General features: G+C 39.4%; 1 protein-coding gene and 1 pseudogene across 8 annotated transcripts in view; one reads left to right on the top strand and one right to left on the bottom strand.

Moving 5' to 3' along the window:
- Positions 1–26751, top strand: part of LRP6 (LDL receptor related protein 6) — a 170290-nt gene that overhangs the window by 10272 nt on the left and 133267 nt on the right. For 7 of the 8 annotated variants that reach the window (XR_004665617.3, XR_608456.5, XR_008954639.2 and 4 more), the window contains exon 2: positions 14450–14843. The exons of the other annotated variant lie outside the window; for it this stretch is intronic. Coding sequence is in view for 4 of the 7 variants with exons in the window: in XM_063593360.1 (XP_063449430.1) it covers positions 14450–14843 (394 nt within the window). In the remaining 3 variants the exon portion in view is untranslated. The remainder of the gene's footprint in view (positions 1–14449; positions 14844–26751) is intronic. 8 annotated transcript variants of the gene reach the window in all.
- On the bottom strand, positions 1314–11450 carry LOC129393489 (ubiquitin-conjugating enzyme E2 variant 1-like; annotated as a pseudogene).

Below are 26751 nucleotides of genomic sequence, written 5' to 3'. Positions count from 1 at the left end.
CGGTATCATAACTTGTAGTTTCTGTAATATCTTGCTTGGAAGGACCTTGTATAAGTGCTTAAATATTTTGGAACTAATTTCAGGAGGAGATTGGGGATGCAAAATGAAATTATATTTTTAGGCAGAAAACTACATTAAGTTATGTAGGTTATTAACACCAGGCCTAAAGTTATTGATGAGACTCTCAATAAAAATAACATGACCAGCAGTAGTCTTTTTTTTTTTTTTTTGAGATGGAGTCTCGCTCTGTCACCCAGGCTGGAGTGCCGTGCCATGATCTTGGCTCACTGTGACATCTGTCTCCTGGGTTCAAGTGATTCTCCTGTCTCAGCCTCCCAAGTAGCTGGGATTAGTAGGCGCCCACTATCATGCCTACCTAATTTTTGTGTTTTTAGTAGAGATGTGGTTTCACCATGTTGGCCAGGCTGGTCTCGAACTCCTGACCTCAGGTGATCCACCCGCTTTGGCCTTCCAAAGTGCTGGGCTTACAGGCGTGAGCCTGCTGCGCACAGCTGTCATTTTTTTTCCCCCAAGAAAATAGTCACCCAAATATTGGAAACCTACCTTTATCAAATTATGTATGTTTAACCAGGAGCTATTTTCTCTAATGGTCTTAATCATTGTTTTATCACTACAAGACCCAAACTACAAGTAAAGGACTGCAAGGGATAGGAGTCTTCCTCACTATTGACTAGCTTTATTGGTACGTATAATTTAAGTACTGTATATCCATATATCCAGTTTAAAGATACTATGTTTTGCAAGTCTGAGAAAGGTGAGGAGTGAACTTCATTACCATGAATTCTTAGCTACACATTATATTGTCTTTATTTGTAATCTTCTAGATTTAAGCTAATGCAGAAATAGCTCTTTGATGAAAAGTTTTTGAAGAGTAGACGTTTTTCCCCTTTATATGCACCATGTACCAGAGGTTTGCACATATTGAGCACTGTAAATTTTACATTTAAAGTAATATAAAAAGATGTGAATTTTTATGACATTTATTTGGAACGCCATTTTGTGTTTTGACTCAATCGTTCATTAGCTATAGTTAAATTATAAATTTGTAACGATTAGAAAGATTTCTTAGTCTGGGTCATGGTGGCTCACACCTGTAATCAATCCCATCTCTTTAGGAGGTCAAGGCGAGAGGATCACTTGAGGTCAGGAGTTCAAGACCAGCCTGGGAAACATCTATAAAAAATTAAAAAATTATCTGGTCACGATGGCACATGCCTGTAGTTTCAGCTGCTTAGAAGGCTGAGGCAGGAGGATCACTTGAGCCCAGGAACTCAAGGCTACAGTGAGCCATGATCATGCCACTGCACTCCATATCACAGACAAAACCCTGTCTTTCAAAATAAATAAAGATTTCTTAGCATAGATTAGATATGTTAAATAGACTACTAAAAAATCAGCATATTCATATCTGGGATTGAATTCAAGGTGTGGACTATGTAATGTGTTTTCTGGTTTTAGGATATAACTATTGCACTAATATAATTAGTTTTTTTTTTTTTTTTTGAGACAGGGTCTCACTGTGTTTCCTAGGCTGGAGTGTGGTGTGATGCTATCACGGCTCACTGCAGCCTGGACCTCCTGGTCTCAGGTGATCCTCCTGCCTCAGCTTCCAGAGTAGCTGGGACTATAGGCACGTGCTACCACGCCCGGCTCATTTTTAATTTTTTTTTTTTTTTTTTTTTTTTGTAGAGACAGGGTCTTACTATGTTGCTCAGACTGGTCTCGAATTCCTGGGCTCAAGTGATCCTCCTGCCTTTGTTTCCCAAAGTGCTGCGATTACAGGCATGAGCCACCATGCCTGGCCTCAAGTACTTTTTTCTTTCTTTCTTTCTTTCTTTTTTTTTTTTTCATTAAGCCCTTTCTATCAAGTACTTTTTTAAACCAAGTTTTTTGGAGCTATAATTCACATACAGTAAAAATCTCCATTTTACAATGTCTAGTTCGGTGGCTTTTAGTATACTCACAGGGTTGTAAAACATGACCACTATCTCATTCCAGAACGCTTATCATCCCCTGCTCCCTCAAAACCCATACATTTCCCATTTCTCCCTTCCCTCAGCCTCTGGTAACCATGAATTTACTTTCTGTCTCTATGGATTTGCTTACTCTGAATATTTCATATAAATGGAATAAAATATGTGGCCTTTTGTGTCTAGCTTCTATCACTTAGCACATTTTCAAGGTTCATTCATGTTGCATGTGTCAGTACTTCATTCCTTTTAATGGCTGAGTAATCCATTGTATGGATATATTAAATACTTTCAAATGAGTGTGGGTTTGATTATTGGAGTCTTTACCTTGAGAAATTATTTCTGAATCTCAGCTTTTGATACGTTAAAAAAATCTGTTTTTTTTGAAACAGAGTCTTGCTTCATCACCCAGGGAGGAGTGCAGTGGCACAATCTCTGCTCACTGCAACCTCTGCCTCCTGGGTTCAAGTGATTCTCATGCCTCAGCCTCCTGAGTAGCTGGGACTACAGGCGTGTGCCACCATGCTGGCTAATTTTTGTATTTTTAGTAGAGAGGGGGTTTGGCTATGTTGGTCAGGCTGGTCTTGACCTCCTGACCTCAAGTGATCTGCCTGCCTTGGCTCCCAAAGTGCTGGGATTACAGGCATGAGCCACCACTCTGGCCTATGTTTGTTTGTTTGTTTTGAGCTGGTGTCTCTGTCACCCAGGCTGGAGTGCAGTGGCGTGATCATTGCTTACTGCAGCCTGGACGTTCCCAGGCTCCGGTGATCCTCCCAACTAAGTTTTTGTATTTTTTATAGAGATGGGGTTTCACCATGTTGCTCAGGCTGGCCTTGAACTCCTGGGCTCGGTGATCCACCCGCCTCTGCCTCCCAGAGTGCTGGTATTACAGGCGTGAGCCACCGCGCCTGGCCTAAAAAATATTTTAAGTTCCTGTTTTTCTGCTGGAGAAGCACTAAATAGTTTACCAGTATCTCGTGTTTCTGAATAGCCCTGTCAATCGTCCTGTCGCAGTTAAATCTTTTTACTAAATTCATATCTAGAGTAAGAAAATAGAAGAGGTATTAGAAATTACCTGGGCCAACTCCTTCGTTTTATAAATCAGAAAGATGAATGACTAAAGCCAGATTGTTTGTACTCTGGACAGTAATTTTACATGCAGGACTTTCTGTATGTACCTTATTTTACCTGGGCCGCCTTGTGGTTTTGAAAGAGATGCTGATGACTTTGATAGAGGGAAATACATATTAATGTAAAATTTGGCATTTGCAAATAGGTAGTTTGTCATAGTACTTATACTGTAAATAAAAACAAAGCTGAGGCCAAGGTGCAGTGGCTCACACCTGTAATCCCAGCACTTTGGAAGGCCGTGGCAGAGGATCGCTTGAGCTTAGGAGTTTGAGACCAGCCTGGACAACACAGTGAAACCTCTTCTCTACAAAAAAATAAAAAAAAAATTAGCCAGGCGTGGTGGTGCCTATAATCCCAGCTGCTTGAGAGGCTGAGGAGGGAGAATCGCTTGAACCTGGGAGGTGGAGGTTGCAGTGAGATGAGATCGCACCACTGCACTCCAGCCTGGATGGCAGAGTGAGACTCTGTCTCAAAAAAAAAAAAAAAAAAAAAAAAGTGACCAAACCCAAAAGCAAAAACAAAGCTAGACTTAGGTAAGGAGAGACTTTATTTGAAAGGATTTTTGCAGTAGAAGGACATGCTTACTACAGGATCTGCAACACACTTCAAAATCAAACCGAAAAAGGCTTTTTTTTTTTTTTTTTTACAGAAAGGAGAAGTAAGCAGGGCTAGCAGGAACTTTGTGGGAATGTGGGCCAAATAGGTAGGGGTGAGCAGATTGCATGACCAGGACTATTTAACTGGAAAGCATTTTTTTTTTTTTTTCTGCAGTCAGCTGATGGTCAGAATGAGGGAAGAAGTTGTGCATCTACTTTCTTAAGCTTAGGGCAAGCCAAAGTTTAGGAATTTGTGGGGAGAAGAGAATCCTGACTAAAGTTTATTCAAGCCAAGTCAATGAGTAAGTAATGGGCAATTGTGATGTGCACTTGTCAGTCTCCCTGTTGTTTAAAACAAAATCATTCACTGTTGACAATGGAATAAGAGTCATTGAGAAGTTGATCTCATTAGATTGGGCCTGATTATTTACATAGGTGTAGCAATAATAGTAATTTATCATATAATAGGTCTTTTAATATTGCCTTGCTGAAAGTTTTTTTAAGGAATCTGATTGGACTTTAAAATGCCTCTTGAGACTATAAAGGTAAGTCAAGAACTGACCATCAGGTTTCACTTGTAATACCTATAAATTTGGGTGAATTCCTGTCTTGAAGTTCCCAAAATATTCTAGGATTTTTGAGCCTGCCGGGAAGTGATCTTGCTTAATTCACCTGCAAGGCTGGGAACTCTGTAAGCCAGTTACCAGGCCAGTTTTCCTAAGAGGACTGTAAGCGTTGGTTCATAAAGTCAACTGTAACTTAGAAGTATTTGGTCATACCTGATTAAATGAATATTTTCAAATGTGGCATTCCAGTCAAAGCCTTGGTTGCATAAGTAATGTTTCCAGCTAGGAGGCAGACTCATTGAACCTCTGCAGATAACTATATTGCCATGAAAATAAAAATAATAAGAGTTTTTGAATTCTGGAGGAGTAAGACGGGGGAGAAAAAGATAAGTGTTTATTTCGGTTTACAAAAGCATAGTCTCCTTAAATTGTTGTGAGTTATAGATAGCTTCAGAGAAAAGAGAAAGGGGTTCCTTATATCCAGAAAATAGGACGCTAAGGCATCAGCAATATTTTAAACGAAACCCATAATCATCCTTCATCAGTTTATTCAGTTCTATGTAATTAATTCTTGTTCTGCTGGATCTGTGTTAGCAGTCTCACGAACCCATCGGTTTCTCTACTAGCTGTTTGGAAATCGTGACTCAGTCCACTGGTGTGGTCTCAGAGTTATTTAAGTGATGCCATCAGACGCTTGTGTTCAGGTTACCTGGCATAGTAGTTTTCCTTTTTCTTTCTTTCTTTTTTTTGTTTTTGAGACAGAGTCTCACTCTGTCACCCAGGCTGGAGTGCAATGGCACAATCTTGGCTCACTGCAGCCTTGACCTCCTGGGCTCAAGTGATCCTCCCATCTCAGCCTCCCTAGTAGCTGCGACCACAGGTGTGTGCCACCATACCCAGCTAATTTTGTATTTTTTTGTAGAGAAGGGGTTTCGCCAAGTTGCCCAGGCTGGTCTCGAACTCTTGGGCTCCAGTGATATGCCCACCTCAGCTTCCCAAAGTGTGGGGATTAGAGGCGTGAGCCACCACACCTGGCCCTTTTTTATTGAAGACAAGTGCACTCTGGCCTGTAGCTGATTTGCAAGTGCTTTCAGGGAAGCATTAGAGTAAAACAGAAAACTATCTGTAGATGACAAAATACTTAAAACGGTGATGATTAACCTATTACTGATAATCTTAAAAGTGAAAGATCTCCTATTGCAAGGATGAAAAACCAAACACCGCATGTCTCACTCATAGGTGGAAATTGAACAGTGAGAACACTTGGACACAGGAAGGGGAACATCACACACCAGGGCCTGTTGTGGGGTGGGGGGAGAGGGGAGGGGTAGCATTAGGAGATACACCTAATGTAAATGACCAGTTAATGGGTGCAGCACACCAACATGGCACATGTATACATATGTAACAAACCTGCACGTTGTGCACATGTACCCTAGAACTTAAAGTATAATAATAAAAAAAAAAGAAAGAAAAAAAGTGAAAGATCTTATGAAACTTTGTTAGAAAAGATAATGAAATTGACAAGGAAGTTTGATTTTTGTGGCATGCGAACTAAAATCAAATCAACCCAAAAAAGTGTTAGACAAAAGCATATCTATAAGCGTAATGATTAACCTTATTTTATTATTATTTTTTGAGACAGAGTCTCGCTGTGTTGCCCAGGCTGGAGTTCAGTGGCGCGATCTTGGCTCACCGCAACCTCTGCCTTCTGGGTTCCAGTGATTCTCCTGCCTCAGCCTCCTGGGTAGCTGGGATTACAGGCACGCGCCACCACGCCCTGCTAATTTTTATATTTTTGGTAGAGACAGGGTTTCGCCATGTTGGCCAGGCTGGTCTCAAACTCCTCACCTCAGGTGATCAACCTGCATCAGCCCCCCAAAGTGCTGGGATTAAGGTGTGAGCAACTGCGCCCAGCCGATTAACCTTATTTTAAAGAAGAGTGGCTAGTACATGTCATTTATGAATATAGATGAATATATTCATTGCAGAGAGAAAATCTAAAGACATATAATCCTAAGATGTAATGGACTATGAATATGTCAAGAGTATATCAAGAATGTATCAAGATTATCAAGGAAAAAGATTTAGCAGTCTGGAGTAGGTCGTTAACTTCTATATAATAGCATTCCATAAGTAAATGATGTGAATTCTTAACTGAGAACCATTAGCCAACCTAGAAGATTAAAGAAGTCAAATTATGACCAAGTTAACATTGAGGAAAAAAAATCCCTGAAATTATGACTGATGACATTATACTGTTGTCTAATACCAGGCAAAGCAGCACCAGAACTCTGATTAATAGACATGGACAATGAGGGCATTGATGAATTTCCAGGAGCTTTATACCTTCATAGAACTTCCAAAATATCCCTATTAATAACATTTTACCTATACAAATTTAACTTAAACTTAGGGAGGATAAGCCTCTCTGGCTTTGACAGTGCTTTCCATATGACCCATAACGTTTGATCAAATAAACTATTATTTTTAACATCTCTCTTTTACAAGGTAAAGGGAATTTTGATTTTCTAGGGCCCCTTAGGGGAAATCTCAAAGACAGTTGTTGGTACAAAAGGCATCATTTAGGAGGTTTGAACATTTGATTAAATAGGATCATGGGCCACTGTGGAAAAAAATACTTGGCTACATATTTAACCAAAAGTGACCGGAAAAAAAAAAAAGATTTTAGTTCAGTGCGGTGGCCCATGCCTGTAATCTCAGTGCTTTGGGAGGCCAAGATGGGAGGATCACTTGAGGTCAGGAGTTTGAGACCAGCCTGGGTAACATGGTGGGATCCTGTCTCTACAGAAATTAGCTGGGCGAAAGATTTCATGCCTATAGTTCTAGCTCCTCAGGAGGCTGAGGCAGGAGGATCGTTTGAGCCCAGGAGTTTGAAGCTGCAATGAGCTATGATTGTGCCGTTGCAATGAGTCATGATTGTGCCACTATACTCCAGCCTGGGCAACAGGGTGAGACCCTGTCTCTTAAAAAAAATATTGAAAAAAGTAAGCATGGGAGGTAATGCAGTGGTGAAGAACCTTACCCTTTTAAGGGTGTGAATACAGTTTTAAGTAATTAAGGACATGATAAAGTCAGCATTAAGCACAGGAAATTCTGGTAAGACACAATCTTTGCCTTCTGTGGAGATTATTCAGAAGGCAAAGGAAAACCTTTAATAACTTCTTTATTAAAAGCAGACTCATGGGCGGGTCACCGTGGCTCATGCCTGTAATTCCAACACTTTGGGAGGTCGAGGTGGGTGGATCACAAGGTCAGGAGATCGAGACCATCCTGGCTAACATGGTGAAACCCCGTCTCTACTAAAAAAAATGCAAAAAAAATTAGCCGTGCGTGGTGGCGGGCACCTGTAGTCCCAGCTACTCGGGAGGCTGAGGCAGGAGAATGGCATGAACCCGGGAGGCGGTGCTTGCAGTGAGCTGAGATCCCACCACTGCCCTCCAGCCTGGGTGACAGAGCGAGACTCCATCTCAAAAAAACAAAAATCAAAAAGACAAACTAATAACTGAAGAAAATCCGTCATTTTAACAGAGAAAACTAAAATCTAGTTTTACGTAACTATAATATTTGATAAGCACTTAAAAACATCTTACAAATAAACCCGTCAAATCTTAGCCGGCTTTGGCTGAGCACGGTGGCTCACGCCTGTAATCCCAGCACTTCGGAGGCCGAGGTGGGCTAATCACTTGAGGTCAGCAGTTTAAGACCAGCCTGGCTAACATGGCAAAACCACGTCTTTACTAAAAATACAAAAAAATTAGCTGGGTGTGGTGGCGAGCGCCTGTAATCCCACCTACGCGGGAGGCTGAGGCAGGAGAATCACTTGAACCTGGGAGGTGAAGGTTACATTAAGCCCAGATTGTACCACTGCACTCCAGCCTGGGTGACAGAGCGAAACCCCATCTCGAAAAACGAAGAAGAAAAAAAAAAATCAAGCCAGGTGCGTTGGCTCACGTCTGTTACCCCAGCACATTGGGAGGCTGAGGTGGGTGGATCATTTGAAGTTAGGAGTTCGAGACCAGCCTGGCCAACATGGTGAAACCTGCCTCTACTAAAAATACAAAAATTAGCCGGGTGTGGTGTTGGGCGCCTGTAGTCCCAGCTACGTGGGAAGCTGAGGCAGGAGAATCTCTTGAACCAGGGAGTCAGAGGTTGCAGTGAGCCGAGATTGTGCCACTGCACTCCAGCCTGGGTGACACAGTGAGACTTCGTCTCAAAACAAAACCCCCAAAATATTAGTAAATATGTATATGATATTTCTGTGTGCAGTGAACTGTAGTAGGCATTGATGATAAAATTAGTTATAAGGTATGGTTCTTGTTTCCAAGGGCTGAGATCCTAGAGGTAGGAAGTATGCTTAAAAAAAAAAAAAGCTAATATCATGTAAGTACTAAAGACTAAGGATTAAAAGAAGTAAAGCTGAGTCAATTAGAAAGGGTTACAGAGTAGGTAAGGGTTGACTCTAGCCTTGAAGGACTTGCTTGCTGGGAGAAAAAGAAGTATGGAGTAGGCAGGAAAATGAATACTCTGCGATGATGGGTGTGATGTACTCCCAGTTTACATGTTTTGAAACCTGTTTGTATGATGCAGAGACTATAAAAGATTAATTTAGAGTCCTAGGTAGAAGTCATGGTGGAAGGCTGAGGTATTGAGGCATTTTGTAAATTTAGGCAAGGGGAATCAGAATGGCTTTTGAGTTGGCTAAAGTGAAAGTATTAGAAGTAGAAAAGGAAAGGGGAGAATATTGAGATAACTTACTATTAGGATATTTTAGGCCTAAAGTCATGAAGGTCTAGAGTAGGACGGATAGTGGTTTTAAAAATGGAGAAGAGGTGGCAGATTTAAAGACATGCTTGTAAAATAAGAGTCAACAAGACAGTAATTGTCAGACTAGGGGAAAAGGGGAGGGGCTCAAAGATGGCTCCAAGGCATGCCAGTAAGGTTAGAATTGTGTACCATTGACTGGTGAGGGATTTTGTTGTTTTGGGGGAAAGGTGATGAATTTAATTTAACGGGAGGTAGAGATGGCCAACAAAAAGTTAGAGGGACAGAACTGGAGATGATGTTTTGGGAATTAGCTGCATAGAATTGCTTGTTGACCAGGTGAACTTTAATTAATTAATTTATTTCCTTCCTTCCTTCCTTCTGTTATAGCACAACTTATATATTTCAAATGGACAAAAAATTAGTTTTACAGCATCTTAAGATAAATTTCCTTTGGGAGCTTCCTTTCCAGTACTTTGAGGTCTACAAGACATATCTAGAAAATTTGCTGCTGTGGAAAATGAAGACTGCTTAAATTGAATGAGGGGGAAGAGGAAGGGCCTGTGGTTTTTCTTTTCGATTAATTGCTGTAACACTGTATTGTGGTTTTTCTTTTCGATTAGTTGCTGTAACACTGTCCTTCAGGTGGCTGAGGGAGTTTCATATTTTCTTTAGACACCATTAGGCGCCAGAGCTCTTGCAGGACAACTTTGGTGCTGTGAATTCTGCCATTTTGCTAGCACTGATATGGCTCTTGGGTCCACCAATCCATTAGAACTATTAACTCCATTCATATTAATTTTTTGTTACAAATCTTACAAAGGGGGGTGCTTCTGGGTATTTAGGTCCACATTTTATTTTAAGGCTGTATATTCAGTTTTCATAAATTGTTCTTGCAGGCCCAATTATCATCCCTGTACGTCTTGTAAGTGTCACGTCTTTATCATTGTCTAGACCTCAGCTAACTGCCATCTCCTACTCCTTTCAGGCCTTCTTTGAGTTCTTCCAAAAGTGGGAAATTGCAAGGGACTTTTACTCCCGAGCCTGTGGTGGCTGCCACCTTGTGTTGCTGTTGCTTGTGAACTTTAATTTTTTATACTCTGTCATTTGGAACAACAGAGAGTCTTAGGATACCTATATATAGGAAGTGGAAGGTTTGAAACAAGACAAGAAAAAATAGGTAGTATTGTATGAGGAGAACATTCTATATAGGTAGGGATATAGTCAACAGCATTGACTGCTCTAGAGGTGTTAAGAATAAAGACTGAGAGGCCGGGCGCAGTGGCTCAAGCCTGTAATCCCAGCACTTTGGGAGGCCGAGGCGGGCGGATCACGAGGTCAGGAGATCGAGACCATCCTGGCTAACACAGTGAAACCCCATCTCTACTAAAAATACAAAAATTAGCTGGGCGTAGTGGCGGGCGCCTATAGTCCCAGCTACTCGGGAGGCTGAGGCAGGAGAATGGCGTGAACCCGGGAGGCGGACCTTGCAGTGAGCCGAGATTGCACCACTGCACTCCAGCCTGGGCGACAGAGCCAGACTCCATCTCAAAAAAAAAAAAAAAAAAAAAAAAAAGGAGTAAAGACTGAGAAAAGACCACTGGATTTGGTTATAAAGATTCAGAGGAAGCACTTGCAGTTGAGTGATGGATAGGAAGTTAGATAGAAGAGTAATAGCTAATGAATGGTAGTGTGAAGTATATATACCAATGTTATAAGATTTTGCAGTTAGTAGAAATATAATTATTATTCTGATGGTAGCAAGGTTAGGGTTATTAAAACAAAACAATAGCAAGGAACCTGGCATAAACCATTGAAAATACGAGAAATACAGAACAATTGATAGAGCAAAGTTGTAGAGAGGAGGTAAGGAGGCTGAACCGAAAGTATTGCTTTAGCCTTAGGAGGAAGGCCATCTTCTCATTTGAGACTGAGGACAAGGTAAGGGAAGATGGGTGGAGAGAAAATTTTGAGAGGTATAAATTAAGATGTTGGGGATGTATGACATTTACCTTGTATCCTGCTTCACTGAGATTGTTTTATGAGATGATCTGAGGATAAAGGATTCAGGGCATGGAAATTAGTCTTTAAAAGTAGAAAAGGCTTAGAAAGGCTGGTAGAGAAAGTTTCCCAGGAGTTTAATAAAGGAAAACAAGGATTCCTGAGCACTGTGAGTGTTCCACTGAAGAGAAGTGATGGTGATTATTTGGGTTATCTGAATACTAGGCAGTCAGAAAGTAAGCTCTCTGGAATGGAAGATACTGGCATGTTCCAGGGAGCAAGTATGTGGTTCCAGTGTGTCTGTTTGGTAGATAAAAACAATGTTACAAATCAAATTATACCTATCAGATATCCCATTTAATATGTTGCTGAACAGATACTGGTGACAATGTAATAGAAAGTATTCAAGCATCAGAAGGGTGGTTGGACAGGATGAACCCTGGGATTTCCTTTCAATAGTGTGGTTTATGTGCAGCAGATTTATGTACAGTCCTTTACAAATCCTCAATTGTAACTAGTATTGCTAACTTAAAAAAGATTAACTTTGCCTCCTTCACCCGTTTTCAGGAGGGAGAAGAGACTCAGAATGCTTGTGAGGCCTTAACTGACCAGAAAGCGTTTTTGGATTTTGTAGACCAAAAATATTCAGTACACGTAGAAGTGTTAAAGTTTGACTTGAAAGCAATGAAAGACATTTGGCTGCCACCTAATGTCCTATAGCTTTGATATAGTTTTCCAAGATAGTGCCATAAAGAAGGTGCCCAGTAAATATTAGATGATTATCACTCTTGAATTTTAAATTTTAAGTGTTTCGTGGGTATTCCTTAGCCTTATGCAGCACTTAGCATTGTATCCTTCACTAGTAGGGACCTTTTTTCTGATGTTTATATTTGGCCCATAGTATGAGAGACTCAGTTTAGTGGGCTCTGTGGGGACTGATAAATCAGTGTGATGTGTGAAGGCCAGAAATGAATTAAAAGTGACTCTGTTAGGGAAGTTTATGAATTTGCTGATAGCTGCAGCAGATACACAGAATAAGCAGAAAGATTGGTTAGCCACTTTTTAAAAAAGCTGTCTGCCAGTTTGTTTTTGACTAAGAAAGTTGGATTTAAGCTTAGTTAGGGAAGTTTATGTTGTACTTACAGATGAAAATAGTATACATTTATAACTATTTGACAGACACAATCTATAGTGTAAACATCACTTTTTTCTTACACTTTTTTGAGATTGGAGTAATTTCTTGAAAAGGGGAATCGTTACTTCTAAATGGTAGTTGGGCTTGGCTTCAGATGACACAGTTGTAGACCTTTAGTAAGTAATTATGAAAGAAGATCATGTAGATAATTGTATCATAACTCACTCTTTTTTTTTTTTTGAGACAGGGTCTCCCTCTGTCACCCAGGCTCACTGCAGCCTTAAACTCCTGGGCTCAAGTGACCCTCCCATTTTAGTCTCCTGAGTACCTGGGACTACAGGCGTGCACCACTATGCCTGGCTACTTTTTTAAATTAATTTTTTCGTAGAGATGGGGTTTCCATGTGTTGCCAAGGCTGGTCTTGAACTCCCGGGCTTAACCCAAGTGCTGGGATTACAGGCGTGAGCCACCGTGCCTGGCTTGGTCTTACTTTTGCTGCCTCATTTATGTTCTGCATTCCAGCCTCTAGATGTGTGCTATCCGATACTACCACTAGCCACACTTGTCTATATAAATTGGAATGAATTAAGATTATATAAAACTGGGGCCGGGCGCAGTGGCTCACGCCTGTAATCCCAGCACTTTGGGAGGCCCTGGCGGGTGGATCACCGGAGGCCAGGAGTTCAAGACCAGCCTGGTCAACATGGCGAAACCCCACCTCTAGTAAAAATACAAAAAATTAGCCGGACCCATAGTGGTGGGCACCTGTAATCCCAACTACTCAGGAGGCTGAGGCAGGAGAATTGCTTGAACCTGGGAGGCGGAGGCTGCAGTGAGCCGAGATCGTGCCATTGCACTCCAGCCTGGGCAACAAGAGCAAAACTCTGTCTCAAAAAAAAAAAAAAAGGTTATATAAAATTAAAAATTTAATTTCGTAGTCACACTAGCCACATTTTAAGCGCTCCATAGCCGCGTGTGACTGGTGGTACTGTGTTATGCAGTGGAGAGGACATTTCCATCATCACAGAAAGTTCTGTAGGACAGTAGTGCTCTAGATTTTTAATTGTTGCTTGATACTAGGAAAGTAAATGTCAGAAGCTTGGAATAGATATTTAATAAAAACCAAAAAAACATGGAATTTATACTACCTCACTCCCAACAGCCTCAACTTTCTCAAAGTTAAATGTTATTTCTGTAAGATTGGCTTTATATTTAGTTTCGGGTCTTTTCAAAGGTCATTTTAATAGTAATATAGAACAGAATAAAGTAGCTTTACTAAGAACTATTTCTGTCAAACTGTAACAGTTTTATAAAGGTATAATTGATAGACAATAAATTTTGCTTATGTTAAGTGTAAAATTTAATGTTTTGACATGTTTACACCTCCGAAACCATCATTGTTGATAATATAGCTCATCACCTGCAAAAGTTTGCTCATGCCCATTTTTAATCCTCCCCTCATTCTTTTGCACCTTCTTTCCCTATTTTGAGACAGCCATTGATCTGCTTTGTGTTTTTACAAAAGTTTGCCTTTTGTAAAAGTTTATATAGATGAGAGTCATGCAATATATACCTTTGTTTTGGCCTGGCTTCTTTCATTCTGAATTATTTTGAGATCCACCCATTTTTCATGTACAAAGGGTTCATTATTTTCTGTTGTATGGCAGTATCACAGTTTTTTATCCATTAGTCTGTTGATGACATTTGGGTTGATTCCAGTTTGGGTTATTACAAATAAATTGGTATGAGCATTTGCATACAAGTCTTTGTATTGACATATGTTTTTGTTTCTCTTGAGTAAATACCTAGATGTGGAATAAGCAGTATCTAGCTATTGCCTTGGATTGTATAGTAGGTTGTATGTTTAACCTTTTAGGAAACTGCCAAACTGTTTTCCCAAGTGGCTGTACCATTTTACATTCACCCCAGTAGAGTGTGAGTGTTCCAGTAGCTCCATATTATTGCCAATTCTTGGTATAGCCAGGCTTTAAAATTTTATCTGAGTTATTTTAACAAGAAAAGACTATCGTGGTGGAAATAGTTCCCCCCATTTCCTATGTCTTATTTTTTAAATGCTGCAAAAATAATATTTTGTGTGTGAAGTTTAGATGGTCTCCTAATGATTTATTTATTCTTTTCTTATTTTCGACAGTCTTTGCTCACTAATACCGATTGAAACCCAGTTTGTAAGAACCAATACGTTTTCTTCCTTTTCACTTACATATTTTTCTTTTTTTGTTCTAGCGGCCCCTTTGTTGCTTTATGCAAACAGACGGGACTTGCGATTGGTTGATGCTACAAATGGCAAAGAGAATGCTACGATTGTAGTTGGAGGCTTGGAGGATGCAGCTGCGGTGGACTTTGTGTTTAGTCATGGCTTGATATACTGGAGTGATGTCAGTGAAGAAGCCATTAAACGAACAGAATTTAACAAAACTGAGAGTGTGCAGAATGTTGTTGTTTCTGGATTATTGTCCCCCGATGGGCTGGCATGTGATTGGCTTGGAGAAAAATTGTACTGGACAGATTCTGAAACTAATCGGATTGAAGTTTCCAATTTAGATGGATCTTTACGAAAAGTTTTATTTTGGCAAGAGTTGGATCAACCCAGAGCTATTGCCTTAGATCCTTCAAGTGGGTAAGTTTTTGTACAGTGTACGAAGATCATCGTACCTCCTTTTGGTTTTTCTCCACTGACATACACCACCCTGACCCCTATGAGAAAAGAAAGATCGAAAACAGGAATTTTAGATTCTTTGGGCTTCTTTGTTGAGTAGACTTGAATGTGGAAAGTTACGTTGTGTTATTATTATTTTTGACAGGGTTTTTGCTTTGTCACTCAGGCTGTAGTGCAGTGGTGCAATCAAAGCTCACTGCACTGTCAGCCTCCCAGGCTGAAGTGATCCTCCCATTTCAGCCTCCCAAGTAGCTGGGACTTTAGGTGTGCGCTACCACACCTGGCTAGCTAAAAAAAATTTTTTGTTAGCTGGGCGTAGTGGCGCACATCTGTAATCCTAGCTAGACGGGTGGCTGAGGCACGAAAATCACTTGAACCCAGGAGGCAGAGGTTGCAGTGAGCTGAGATCGCACCACTGCACTCCAGCCTGAGCAACAGAGTGAGACTTTGTCTCAAAAAATTTTTTTTTTGTGGAGACAGAATTTCACTGTGTTGCCCAGGCTGGTCTTGAACCCCTGGGCTTAAGTGATCAATCGCTCTGCCTTGGCCTCCCCAAGTGCTGGGATTACAGGTGTGAGCCACTGTGCCCAGTCTGTTGTGTTCTTAGTGTTTCTGTAAATCGTTTTGGGTTTCTAATAGCCATGTTTATATTTCTTGGGTTTTCTTATGTATTTATTTTTTGTGATATCAGAAGATAATTTAAAGAGAGAGAAGAAGGAATGAAATGAGAAGTATTTGATAGCCCAAGATGAGATAGACTAATCTAGATCTTATACCTTTTATTATATACACAATGATATTGTGATACTAGTGTTTTTTTGTTACACTCTGAAGCGTTATTTAATGTCAGTATTGAATGAAAAATAAAAATTATTAAATAACTCATTTCTAGTTAGCTAAACATATATTTGCAATAAAGGTTTATTTTCTAATGAGAAGGAAAACTTAAAGCTCTGAGTAAATCTCATTTCAAAGTGTGAACTGTATCCTCACATTGCTTCTCTGTTACTATGTCTCGTTTCTACTATTAGTATATACCATTTTGTGATATTTCTTTATTGAATAAATTGTCATGGCTAGTCTGTCATGGCTAAGTATAGATAACTATCTGAACATGAACCTAAAATGACTAATATTTGGTTAAAATCCAAAGATAAATAACCTGTACTATTTTAATACTTTGTTTTCTTTAGCTTTCAGTTGTATTAGAATGCTTTAAAACTCATTTCCCTTATAGAAAGGAGTGAATTCTTTTTATATAATAAATGAGAACTTGGGGAGAATGGAAGAAAGGTTTATATGTGCTTCTTTATCTTGATATCGGGCCTGATTTGGTTACAGAGGTTGAACAGGATGCCATGTTGTAGAAAAATGAGAAGACTGATTTGACTGTAAAGGATAATGTGGGCAGTAGTATAGGGAAATTTTAGAGGGAGATGTCTGGAAATACAAATATGTATTTTTTAGAGTGAAATTAAAACGTGTTTGTTGAAGCAAGATGGTGCTCTTAAAGCACCAGGAAATATTGTAGTGCCTCTGATCGTAGGAAAAACGATTGGATGTCCTGAGGAGGAGGTCTCAGATGTAACTGTAGTTATCAAAGAATTTGGTTGTTGAGAACTTTATAGATATTTTTGAGAAACGGAGTTTGTGTTTTGCTAACAGAGTTTGTAAGGCTCAGAGGGTGTTGAAATGTTTCTGAGGTTACTGCTTTGTAGAACACATAGGATTTTGGTGCTTGTAGTCGTCATTAGGGAAGAATACTGTGGTGAAAAGATAAAGTTCTTTTTTCTCCTCTTCTTGACAAGTTCAATTTTACCACTGTAAGGGTGATGATTGAAATTTAATGAAATATCTGTTAAATGGTTATTATGTTCAGAGTTCTGCATTTTGTACTCTGGTTGGAGAGAGGGGGTTTGGTTTATCTTTACTGTTTAAGGACAGAAAACTTGGGAGAGACAACTTTTTCTTCTTCAAAGCATGTTTATTTGCATTATGTAACATGAATGTGAAGAGAGGAAGAGTGTTAAAATAATTAGAAGGGGCACAAGAGCTGTTATGAGCTTCATTACCAAATTTTGGAATGGGATCTTGATCATTTCTATAAGAGATTAATGATTACCTGATAGTACATTATTAAAGGGAACTGAATGTATATAGTTCCTCTTGACTCTTCAGGATCTAACAGTTCAGTGAGTAAATTAATCATTTTCATTTTGTTCCCCAAAACTAATGAGCTTTACTTCTGGGTAGCAGGTCTGATAAGTATCTTCTGAAGTAATTTTGCCATTTGATTAAAAAATACTTTAGAGTTTCTGTGGCTTTAATTTATCCTTGTTATTTCTCATTATTGAATGTGAGAATTCACCAAAGACTTAGCTGATAAAAAAGATTATTGGAAGAATCAGTAGCAATTTACTTTGAAGGTAGAAGGTAGTGTTATTTAGCTTCTGAAGGTGGTTCAGTGAAGAATAACTCTTTCTGTGGACTAAAGGCTTGGTCAAACACCCAGTGAAATATTTTGTATTATTTTTGATGTGTGTGGTTAATGTGGGAGGCAGAGGAGGGGAGAGTAGGGGAGAGAGAGTGGGTAAATTCAACCCCCCTCCCCAGCTTTAACAGTCCTCTCAAAATTTCTTTTAATTTTGAGAAGTCATTTTGTGTCATGGTTATTTTAAAAACGACTCAACTGGAAACAAATAGAATCTGGTCAAATGGTATATATACATTTGATATATGTACAAATGATAGAGCGTATTTAAAATTATATTTTAAACTCCTACACTGAAAAATATATTCATCAGATGATCTTTCAGTGTTAATGATCTTAGATTTGTATCGTGGATTGTGGTTTTAGTTGAAAAGTAATTATAGGTAGAGTACATCATTTGTCAAACAGAAGAGATGATTTCCAGATTTATTTTTTGGGGGAAATACGAAGTTTGAGTTCCAGACAAAGTACATGAAAACAGTGCTGAGGAAAAATGTAGACTTTTCAGAGTTCCAGGATCCTGGATTATGAGGTTCACAAGAGCTGATTGAGCTCTCTCATAGCAACTTACGTAAAAGGAAAGCTATTGAATGACTGGTATTGTTTGAGCCCTGGGAACTAGTGCAGACATCTGTGTGCTTTCGGATGTATGGAGTTCTTTGTGTAATCAGTCCATTTAGCCTAGACTGAAGGAAGATTTTTATTCCTCTCTCTAAATTTGGCCTCTATTATATTAGTCTGAGATTTTTTTTTTCCTTATAATAATGACTAGCAGTGTACAGTTCAGACTAAGCAACGGGAAGATGTGTGTATGAAATTGTTAGAGAAATGAACAACCAGAGTTACAGTAAACAGTTGTCTTATGTTACAGTGAGTAGAGGTGATTCCTATGTGGCTGCTCCTAATGCTGGAGCCCCTCAGTCTGATTCCACAGTTACCATGCTAAGCAACCGTACTAATCTTGGTGATGTTGAGGACCTGTGTCAAGTTTAAGGGTGTTTTGTTCGTTTGTTTAGGATCCTTTCATATTCCAAATCATTTTAGATTTTTTTTATAAAGTTAAACTTTAATGATTCAATTTGAAGTGAATTTATATTAAACAGCTTTGAATGATATTTATATTTTAAAAGTATGTATTTTTATTTATTATTTATTTATTTATTTTTGAGATGGAGTCTCACTCTGTTGCCCAGGCTGGAGTGCAGTGGCGCGATCTTGGCTCACTGCAAGCTCCGCCTCCTGGGTTCACACCGTTTTCCTGCCTCAGCCTCCCGAGTAGCTGGGACTACAGGCACCTGCCACTTTGCCTAGCTAATTTTTTGTATTTTTAGTAGAGACGGGTTTCGCCATGTTAGCCAGGATGGTCTCGATATCCTGACCTCATGATCTGCCCACCTCGGCCTCCCAAAGTGCTGGCATTACAGGCGTGAGCCACTGTGCCCGGCCATAAAAAGATTCTTTTTGTATGGAAAGTGGAAAATGTAGCCAGTTACATTTAGGCAGATTATATAGATTCACATATGTTTGGAGATGAGGTTTTTTGAGATCATTATCTAAAAAATAAGAGTGATGTGTTAGAAGAACCACTAATCTTTTCGGGAAATCTGGATTATGGGTTTAGCTTGAATGGCATATGAATCAGGGTCTTGGAAATTAAGAAACAACAAACTCGTGGTGTGTGTCTCTTTGTGTGTGTGTGTACATGTGTTCTCAAATGTTAATGTAGGGTTTTTTTTTTTTAAATATCTTAACTCTCATCCAGTTTTAGTTTCTTCATATCAAGTAATATCCATCACCGTGTCTCAAATTAATAAGTTTCAATTGTATTGTCTACTTCTTTATGCTCCATATCTCCTAGCATTTATTGAAGGAATTTTGAAGGGGAGTAGTTGTAGTATAACTGAATGCCTTTACATAACACAGTATTTTAATAGCTTTGCTTTTTAATAAAAGCTTTCTTTGCTTGTAACATTGAGCTTTTCATTCATCCTTAGTAGAAGATTGAAACTTGGTGATTATAAAGAATGGGATACCTTCCTCTGTATGGCTGGAGATGAAAAAAAAAGAAGAAAAAGAATAGGGTACCTTTATGAGTATAGGCTGCCTGCACTTGGGGATTTTGTCTACCTTCGATGTATTCCAGAGTTGATGACTCTTCAGAAATTACAATGAATCTTTAAGATTTTGGAAGGAGGGATTTGTCAGCTAATTTGTGAACTAGGAATAAAATATGATTGTTTTTATTTTTGTAACAATTGATATTGATGCTATATTTCTTTTAGAAATTTTCACTTAAGCTTATTGAGTTTTATACTGTTTCCGTTGTCCTACCACTTGGACCGTGCCTTTCCTTCCTCCATCAGCTCTTTAAAAATGGAACAGTTTAAAAGTGCATTATTTTCTTTGTTCTTTTTCTGAGATCATATCCGTTTCCAGTTGGCTTTTGCATAGAAGCAGATAGCCAATTATTTAAAATCTAAAGCTTTAGACTGGATCTTGCTTTAAAGCACTGTCCCTGTGTATGAAGGATCTTGGTGTAAACAACTTGTAGTTTTGAAAGATGTTCTGTTAAATTGGGAAGGTCTGTTTTCTATCCCTTGAATCCTAGAACTGGAAGGGAATCTTAAGGATCCTCTAGCTAAATGCCTTCCTTCCCTTCTTTGGATGAAGAAACCAAGGCCTTTGACCAAGATAAATGAGAGGGAGCTATATTCTTAGTTGACATTTTTGAATTCCGTGTTTAGTGCTTTTTTTCTTTGTGAAAGGTATCTTACTGAAGCCATTGTTTTTTGTTTTTTGTGTTTTTTTTACGAGTTGAATTACTTTAAAAAATTGAACATGGTAGCTTTGTTTAAAGGACCTTTTAAAATAAGTTTCATGTTTTTAGGTTTACTCAGTGTAGCAATTTCTTATTTTACCATTGCTTTTTGCATCCCAGTTAATCCATTTGGATTCAGCTTCCTTTTGTTTGAAGTATGCCCTTCAGTGTTTCTTTCAATAAGCGTCTGTTAATAGTAACTCTTGGTCTGTGTCTAAAAATGTATTTATTTTGCCCTCATTCTTGAAATGATAATTAGTTGAGTATAGAATTCTACGTGATTAGTTATTTTCACTCAGACCTTTGAGGGTGTATGGCTTTAATTGTTGGTACGATTAAGTCTATTGCATTGTAATTTATCATTTATCTTTTTTAATATTTTTGTGGTTTTTAAAAGCTTCTCTTGATTTTTGGTATTTTGCAGCTTTGTCTACCCTGTGTCTAGATGTGGATATATTTTTATTTATCCTGGTTAGGATTCATATTTCTAGAATCTAAGCATTTTTGTCGTTTGTTAATTCTAGAGAATTCTTATCCATTTTTTTTCTTAATTTTCCTCCATTCTCCTTAGTCTCCTTTGGAACTCTTGTTTGATATGTGTTCCTTTCTAATTCCCTGTTCCTTTCCTCTTAATTTTGCTCTTTTATCTTCTCTCTCATTATTTCTCTGAGCCACTTTCTGTTTTTTTTTTTTTTTGTACCTGCCATCTAGATAACAAAATTCTTTCTTCAGCTGTGCCTAACTTTGCAGTTTAACATGTTAATTGAGGTTTTAATATCAGTGACTATATTTTAATTTTTTTAGAAGTTCCTTGTGCCCCCTTATGAAGAAATTTCAGCTACATAAAAGTAGAGAAAACAGTATATCAGTAATTTTAGACTTGGAAAAAAAGTTGCAAAAATTGTACATAGCTCTGGTGTAACTTTCACCCAGCTTCCCTAAATATTGACATTTTGTATAACCATAGAACAGTTATCTAACTAGGAATTAATGTTGATAGAATACTGTTAACTAATCTGTAGACCATATTTGAATTTCTCCGTTTTCCCCATTAGTCCTTTCTCTGGTCCAGGATACCATTTTGCATTTAGTTATCTCCTCGGCCTTTTCTAATCTGAGATGTTTTGGTAGTCTTTCTTTGTTGTTCATAACCTGGACATTTTTGAAGATTATTGGCCAGTCATTTGTAGAACGTTCCTCAGTTTGGCTCTATTTGCTGTTTCTCGTGATTTGATTAAAGTTATACATTTTTGGCAAGAATACCACAGAAGTGGTATTATGCCCTTCTCAGGGCATCCTGTCAGCAGGCACATTATGTGGATACTGGGTGATGTTACAGTTGATCACTCGGTTATGGTTTTGTCTGCTAGTTTTTTTTTCACTGTAGTTACTATTTTTTCCCTTGCAATATATATTTGAGGCTGTGCAATTATCCTGTTTCTCATCATACTTTTATCCACAAATTTTAGCATTCCTTGATGGTTTTTGCCTGTGTTAATTATTACTGTGATGTTTGCTGTTTGCCAAATAGCGATTTTTCTAGTTCCATTATTCCTTCTGTGTGCATTATTAGCTTTCTACCTTAACGTAGAGCTGTCCTGTCTCTCTCATTTATTTATTCAGTTATTTATATTAGTGTGATATTGTGAAAATATATTTGGTCTCTGTCCCCTGGTTCTTGGCACAGAGCTTCTAAAACCCTTGTAATTTCCTGAGCAGTAGGGGTGCTAGGTGCATCTTTTGTTCTAATATTTGGTCTTTGATTCCAGTGCCTGACATGGAACTCCTAATCCCTTGGAATTTCCTGGGTGATAGGAACATCTTTTGTTCTAATGAGGCAACTCTTGATAGGCTTCTGGATGGGGGCTGGTCACCAGAAAGACCAAGCCATGATTAGAAGCTTGGAACTTTCAGCTCCACTTCACATCCTTGGGCAGGGGAGAGGGACTGGAAATAGAGCTAATAATCAGTCATACCTATATAAAAAGCCTCTAAAAAAAATCCCTGAATTATGGGGCTTTGGAGAGCTTCTGGGTTGGTGAACACATCCATTTTCATGTTTCATTAGGATGGAATCTCCTGTGCTCGTGACCCTTCTGGATCTCTCCCTATGTATCTTTTCCATGTGGTTGTTCATCTGTATCCTTTGTAATATCCTTTATAATAAACTGATAAATATAAATAAAGTGTTTCCCGGAGTTCTGTGAGCTACTTTAGCAAATGATTGAACCTGAGGAGGGGATTGTGGGAACATCCAGTTTATAGCTGGCCAGTCAGAAGCACGGGTGCCTGCAGTGCTGGGGGCAGTCTTTTAGGACCGAGCCCGTTACTGGGATCTGATGCTGTCTTCACATAGATAGTGTCAGAATTGAACTGGCTTGTAGGACACCCAGCTGGTGTTGTAGAATTGCTTGGTGTGGGGAACCCCCCCCGTCACCCCGCCCAGCGATCTGGTGTCAGAAATGTTCTGTTATGTTGACCCTGTGAGAGAAGGAAATGTGTTTTGCTGATACAATTAGTATGGATTCATGGGCATTTATTTTATCCTGTAGGTTGTAATCCAAAACTGTCATGATTTTCTTGATCAAATTGTTGCAGATTTGACCACTGGGAGCTCTTTCAAGTTGGTTCCTGAGTCATTTGTACATGCCCTCATTGTTTGTTTGTTTGTTTGTTTGTTTGTTTATTTTGAGACGGAGTCTTGCTCTGTCGCCCAGGCTGGAGTGCAGTGGCGCGATCTCGGCTCACTGCAAGCTCCGCCTCCCGGGTTCACGCCATTCTCCTGCCTCAGCCTCCCGAGTGACTGGGACTACAGGCACCCGCCACCACGCCTGGCTAATTTTTTGCATTTTTCAGTAGAGACGGGGTTTCACACCTGTTAGCCCGGATGGTCTCGATCTCCTGACCTGGTGATCCGCCCGCCTCGGCCTCCCAAAGTGCTGGGATTACAGGCGTGAGCCACCGCGTCCAGCCGCCCTCATTGTTTTTAAAGTACTTATTTACTTTCTGGCGACTCCAGGCAGTCCAGACTCATTGTGTCCTTTTTCTGTTCCACTCCTTGAATCAACTATTTCTCCAAGGAGTTCTGGCTCCTTTTATTAGAGAATGGTATTTAGAAATGAAGATGTGGAAACTAGGTATGCTCTTTGCTACTGGATTTTCTTTTTTCTTTTTCTTTTTTTGTTTGAGCCGGAGTTTTGTCCTTGTTGCCCAGGCTGGAGTGCAATGGTGCGATCTCGGCTCACTGCAACCTCCACCTCCCGGGTTCAAGTGATTCTCCTGCCTCAGCCTCCCGAGTAGCTGGGATTACAGGCATGCGCCACCATGCCTGGCTAATTTTGTTTTTTTAGTAGAGACGGGGTTTCTGCATGTTGGTCAGGCTGATCTCGAACTCCCAACCTCAGGTGATCCGCCTGCCTTGGCCTCCCAAAGTGCGTGAGATTACAGGCGTGAGCCACTGCTCCCGGCTGTATTTTCTTTTATTGTATTTAGTTTAGTACCTCTCAGTGGACAGAGTTAGGAAATATATGATGTATGTAGACACACATACCCCTAGTTCTGTGTCTTTGCTATACGTAAAAACAAATTCATGTTATCGCCAATTCCAGTCTACTACCACAAAATTATCATTGTAGTCTTCTCCCTTTTCTTACTTGGGATATTTACTTCTGTTCTGTGATAGTGAGAAACCTGGCTCTCATTATCATGATAGATTTTCTTATTTGCCCATCTTAGTGTACACATTAAGGGAGTTTTAAAATCATTAGCCTATACCACCATTGTGAGAAACGAATTTACTTTGGTGTTATGTGAAACAATTGACATGTTCCTAACAGTAAAAAATAATACAAAAATTTATACTCAGAAAAGTGTTCTTCTTCCCCATCCCTTCTATCCTAGTCCCATCTCCTACCCCCTTTTTTCCAGTCTTTCCCCACCCTTCTCTATAGGTATCTTAGTCTTAATAATTTCTGCTTTTTTCTTGTGAATTTGTTTATGTACAAATGAGTTGATACGTGTGTATATTCTTTTTTTTTCTTTTATTATACCTCCATTCTCAGAATGTGAATGCGTATATTCTTTTTTTTTTTTTTGAGACGTAGTCTCTCTCTGTTGCCCAGAGTGCAGTGGCACCATCTTGGCCCATTGCAACCTCTGCATCCTGGGTTCAAGCGATTCTCCTGCCTCAGCCTCCTGAGTAGCTGGATTAACAGATGTGCGCCACCACACCCGGCTAATTTTTGTATTTTTAGTAGAGGCGGGGTTTCACCATGTTGGTCAGGCTGGTCTCAAACTCCTGACCTGCTGATTCACCCACCTCAGCCTCTCAAAGTGCTGGAATTACAGGCATGAGCCACCGTGCCCAGCCGTGAATGTGTATATTCTTATAATCTTCTTTTCTTACATGAAAGAGTAACATACAGTAGATGCTCTTTTGCATGTTCTTTTTAAACTTAACTTTTTTTTTTTGAGACGGAGTCTCACTCTGTCGCCCAGGCTGGAGTGTAGTGGCACGATCTGGGCTCACTGCAACCTACGCCTTCCGGGTTCAAGTGATTCTTTGGCCTCAGCCTCTCAAGTAGCTGGGACTACAGGCATGTGCCATCATGCCTTGCTAATTTTTTTTTTTTTTGAGATGGAGTTTCGCTCTTGTTGCCCACGCTGAAGTGTAATGGTGCGATCTTGGCTCACGGCAACCTCCACCTCCTGGGTTAAAGCAATTCTCCTGCCTCAGCCTCCCGAGTAGCTGGGACTACATGCATTCACCACCACGTCTGGCTAATTTTGTATTTTTAGTAGAGACGGAGTTTCTCCATGTTGGTCAGGCTGGTCTCAAACTCCTGACCTTGTGATCCGCCTGCCTCGGCCTCCCAAAGTGCCGGAATTACAGGCATGAGCCACCGTGCCCGGCCAAAACTTAACATTTTGAATGTCATTCCATATCATTTCATAGAGATCTTCCTCATTGTTTTTTGCCAGTGCATAGTATACCATTGTGTGAGTGTACCATAGTTTATTCAACTACTCTCTATGTGTAGGCTTTTAGGCTGTTTTTTTTTTTTAAATTAGCTGAGGTATTTTAAAGCAGATTCACACATCGATATCTCACTTGTAAATACTTTATTTTCCATCTCTAAAAAATATTTTTTCTAGAATCATAATGCCACTGTCTTTCACACAACTTGCGATGAACAATTCTTTAATGTTATAAATTAGTCTGTTCATACTCAGATATCTGTGTCTCAGAAATGTTGCTTTATAGTTGCTCGTTTGAAATCAGAGTCCAAACATTTGGTTTACAAGTTGCATGTGGTTTTTCTAGAGCAGTTCAGTTGGTCCTCCCCCTTTCCCTTTTTATCTCTCACCTTGTTGACTTAATTGAAAAGACTGGGTCAGCTGTCCTGTAGAATATCCCAGATTTTTAATTTTCATTCATTCATTCATTTATTTTTTTGAGATGGAGTCTCACTCTGTTGCCCAGGCTGGAGTGCAGTGGCATGATCTTGGCTCACTGCAACCTCCGCCTCCCGGGTTCACGCCATTCTCCTGTCTCAGCCTCTCGAGTAGCTGGGACTATAGGCACCCACCACCATGCCCGGCGAATTTTTTTGTATTTTTAGTAGAGGCGGGGTTTCACCGCATTAGCCAGTATGGTCTCGATCTCCTGACCTTGTGATCCACCCACCTTGGCCTCCCAAAGTGCTGGGATTACAAGCATGAGCCACCGCGCCCAGGCAATTTTTTTTTTCTAACAAATTATTGTGGTATTTGATTTATTTTTATCCCCCTGTGTTACTTGGAAAGAAAAATTAGATTTGAAGACTTGATTAGAGACAGATTTAACATTTTGACATGAATGCCTCATAGGTAGTACTGAGTACTTTGTATTTGTCACATCAGAAGTTGTCCTACATTGTAGTGTTGCTAAGATTATTCAGTAGGTTCAGATGGTCAGATTTTCTGAGCAGTTGGGATGTTAGGTGCATCTTTTGTTATAATATTTGGTTTTTGACTCTAGTGCCTGAAAGTTACTATCTTTATTTGTAAGTTGAGCCCTTTCCTCTTGTGTCCTTAAGTTATTTGTGGGATGATCCTTTTGTATTTTGCCAAATACCTAGTTCCTTATTAACCACTCATCTATTGATTATTTTAGCATGCACTGAGGATTGCTTCTTGTATTTTCTTATTAGAGATATGTTATTGTTTGATGATGTCTTTTCTTGTGTCATATATTTTATTCCATCTTTTATGTGTTTTCATCATTTAAATATTTATAATCTCTATCAAGTTGTTCAGTTTTCTGAAGTTCTTAAAAATCTACTTCTGTTTTTTTTTTACACCTGCTGGATTCTTGCTTAAGGTTAAATGTTTCCTCGAGTGTTTTATATAGTTTTGGACTGTGAACAGATCTTCAGAGAGGCTGTCCTTGAGAATTCTGAGTGACTTGGAGGCATATTCCTCCAGAGAGATTTTGGGTTGCTTTTGCCAAGTTCACTGGAAGTGTTTCCAGTAACCACTTAATTTTTTTTTTTTTTTTTTTTTTTTGAGACAGCGTCTCA

The sequence above is a fragment of the Pan paniscus genome, chromosome 10 (genome assembly GCF_029289425.2).
Source record: "Pan paniscus chromosome 10, NHGRI_mPanPan1-v2.0_pri, whole genome shotgun sequence".
In the NCBI taxonomy this organism is placed as follows: domain Eukaryota; kingdom Metazoa; phylum Chordata; class Mammalia; order Primates; family Hominidae; genus Pan; species Pan paniscus.
Note: the sequence above shows the minus strand (reverse complement) of the source record. Positions and strands in the feature narration are given on the sequence as shown.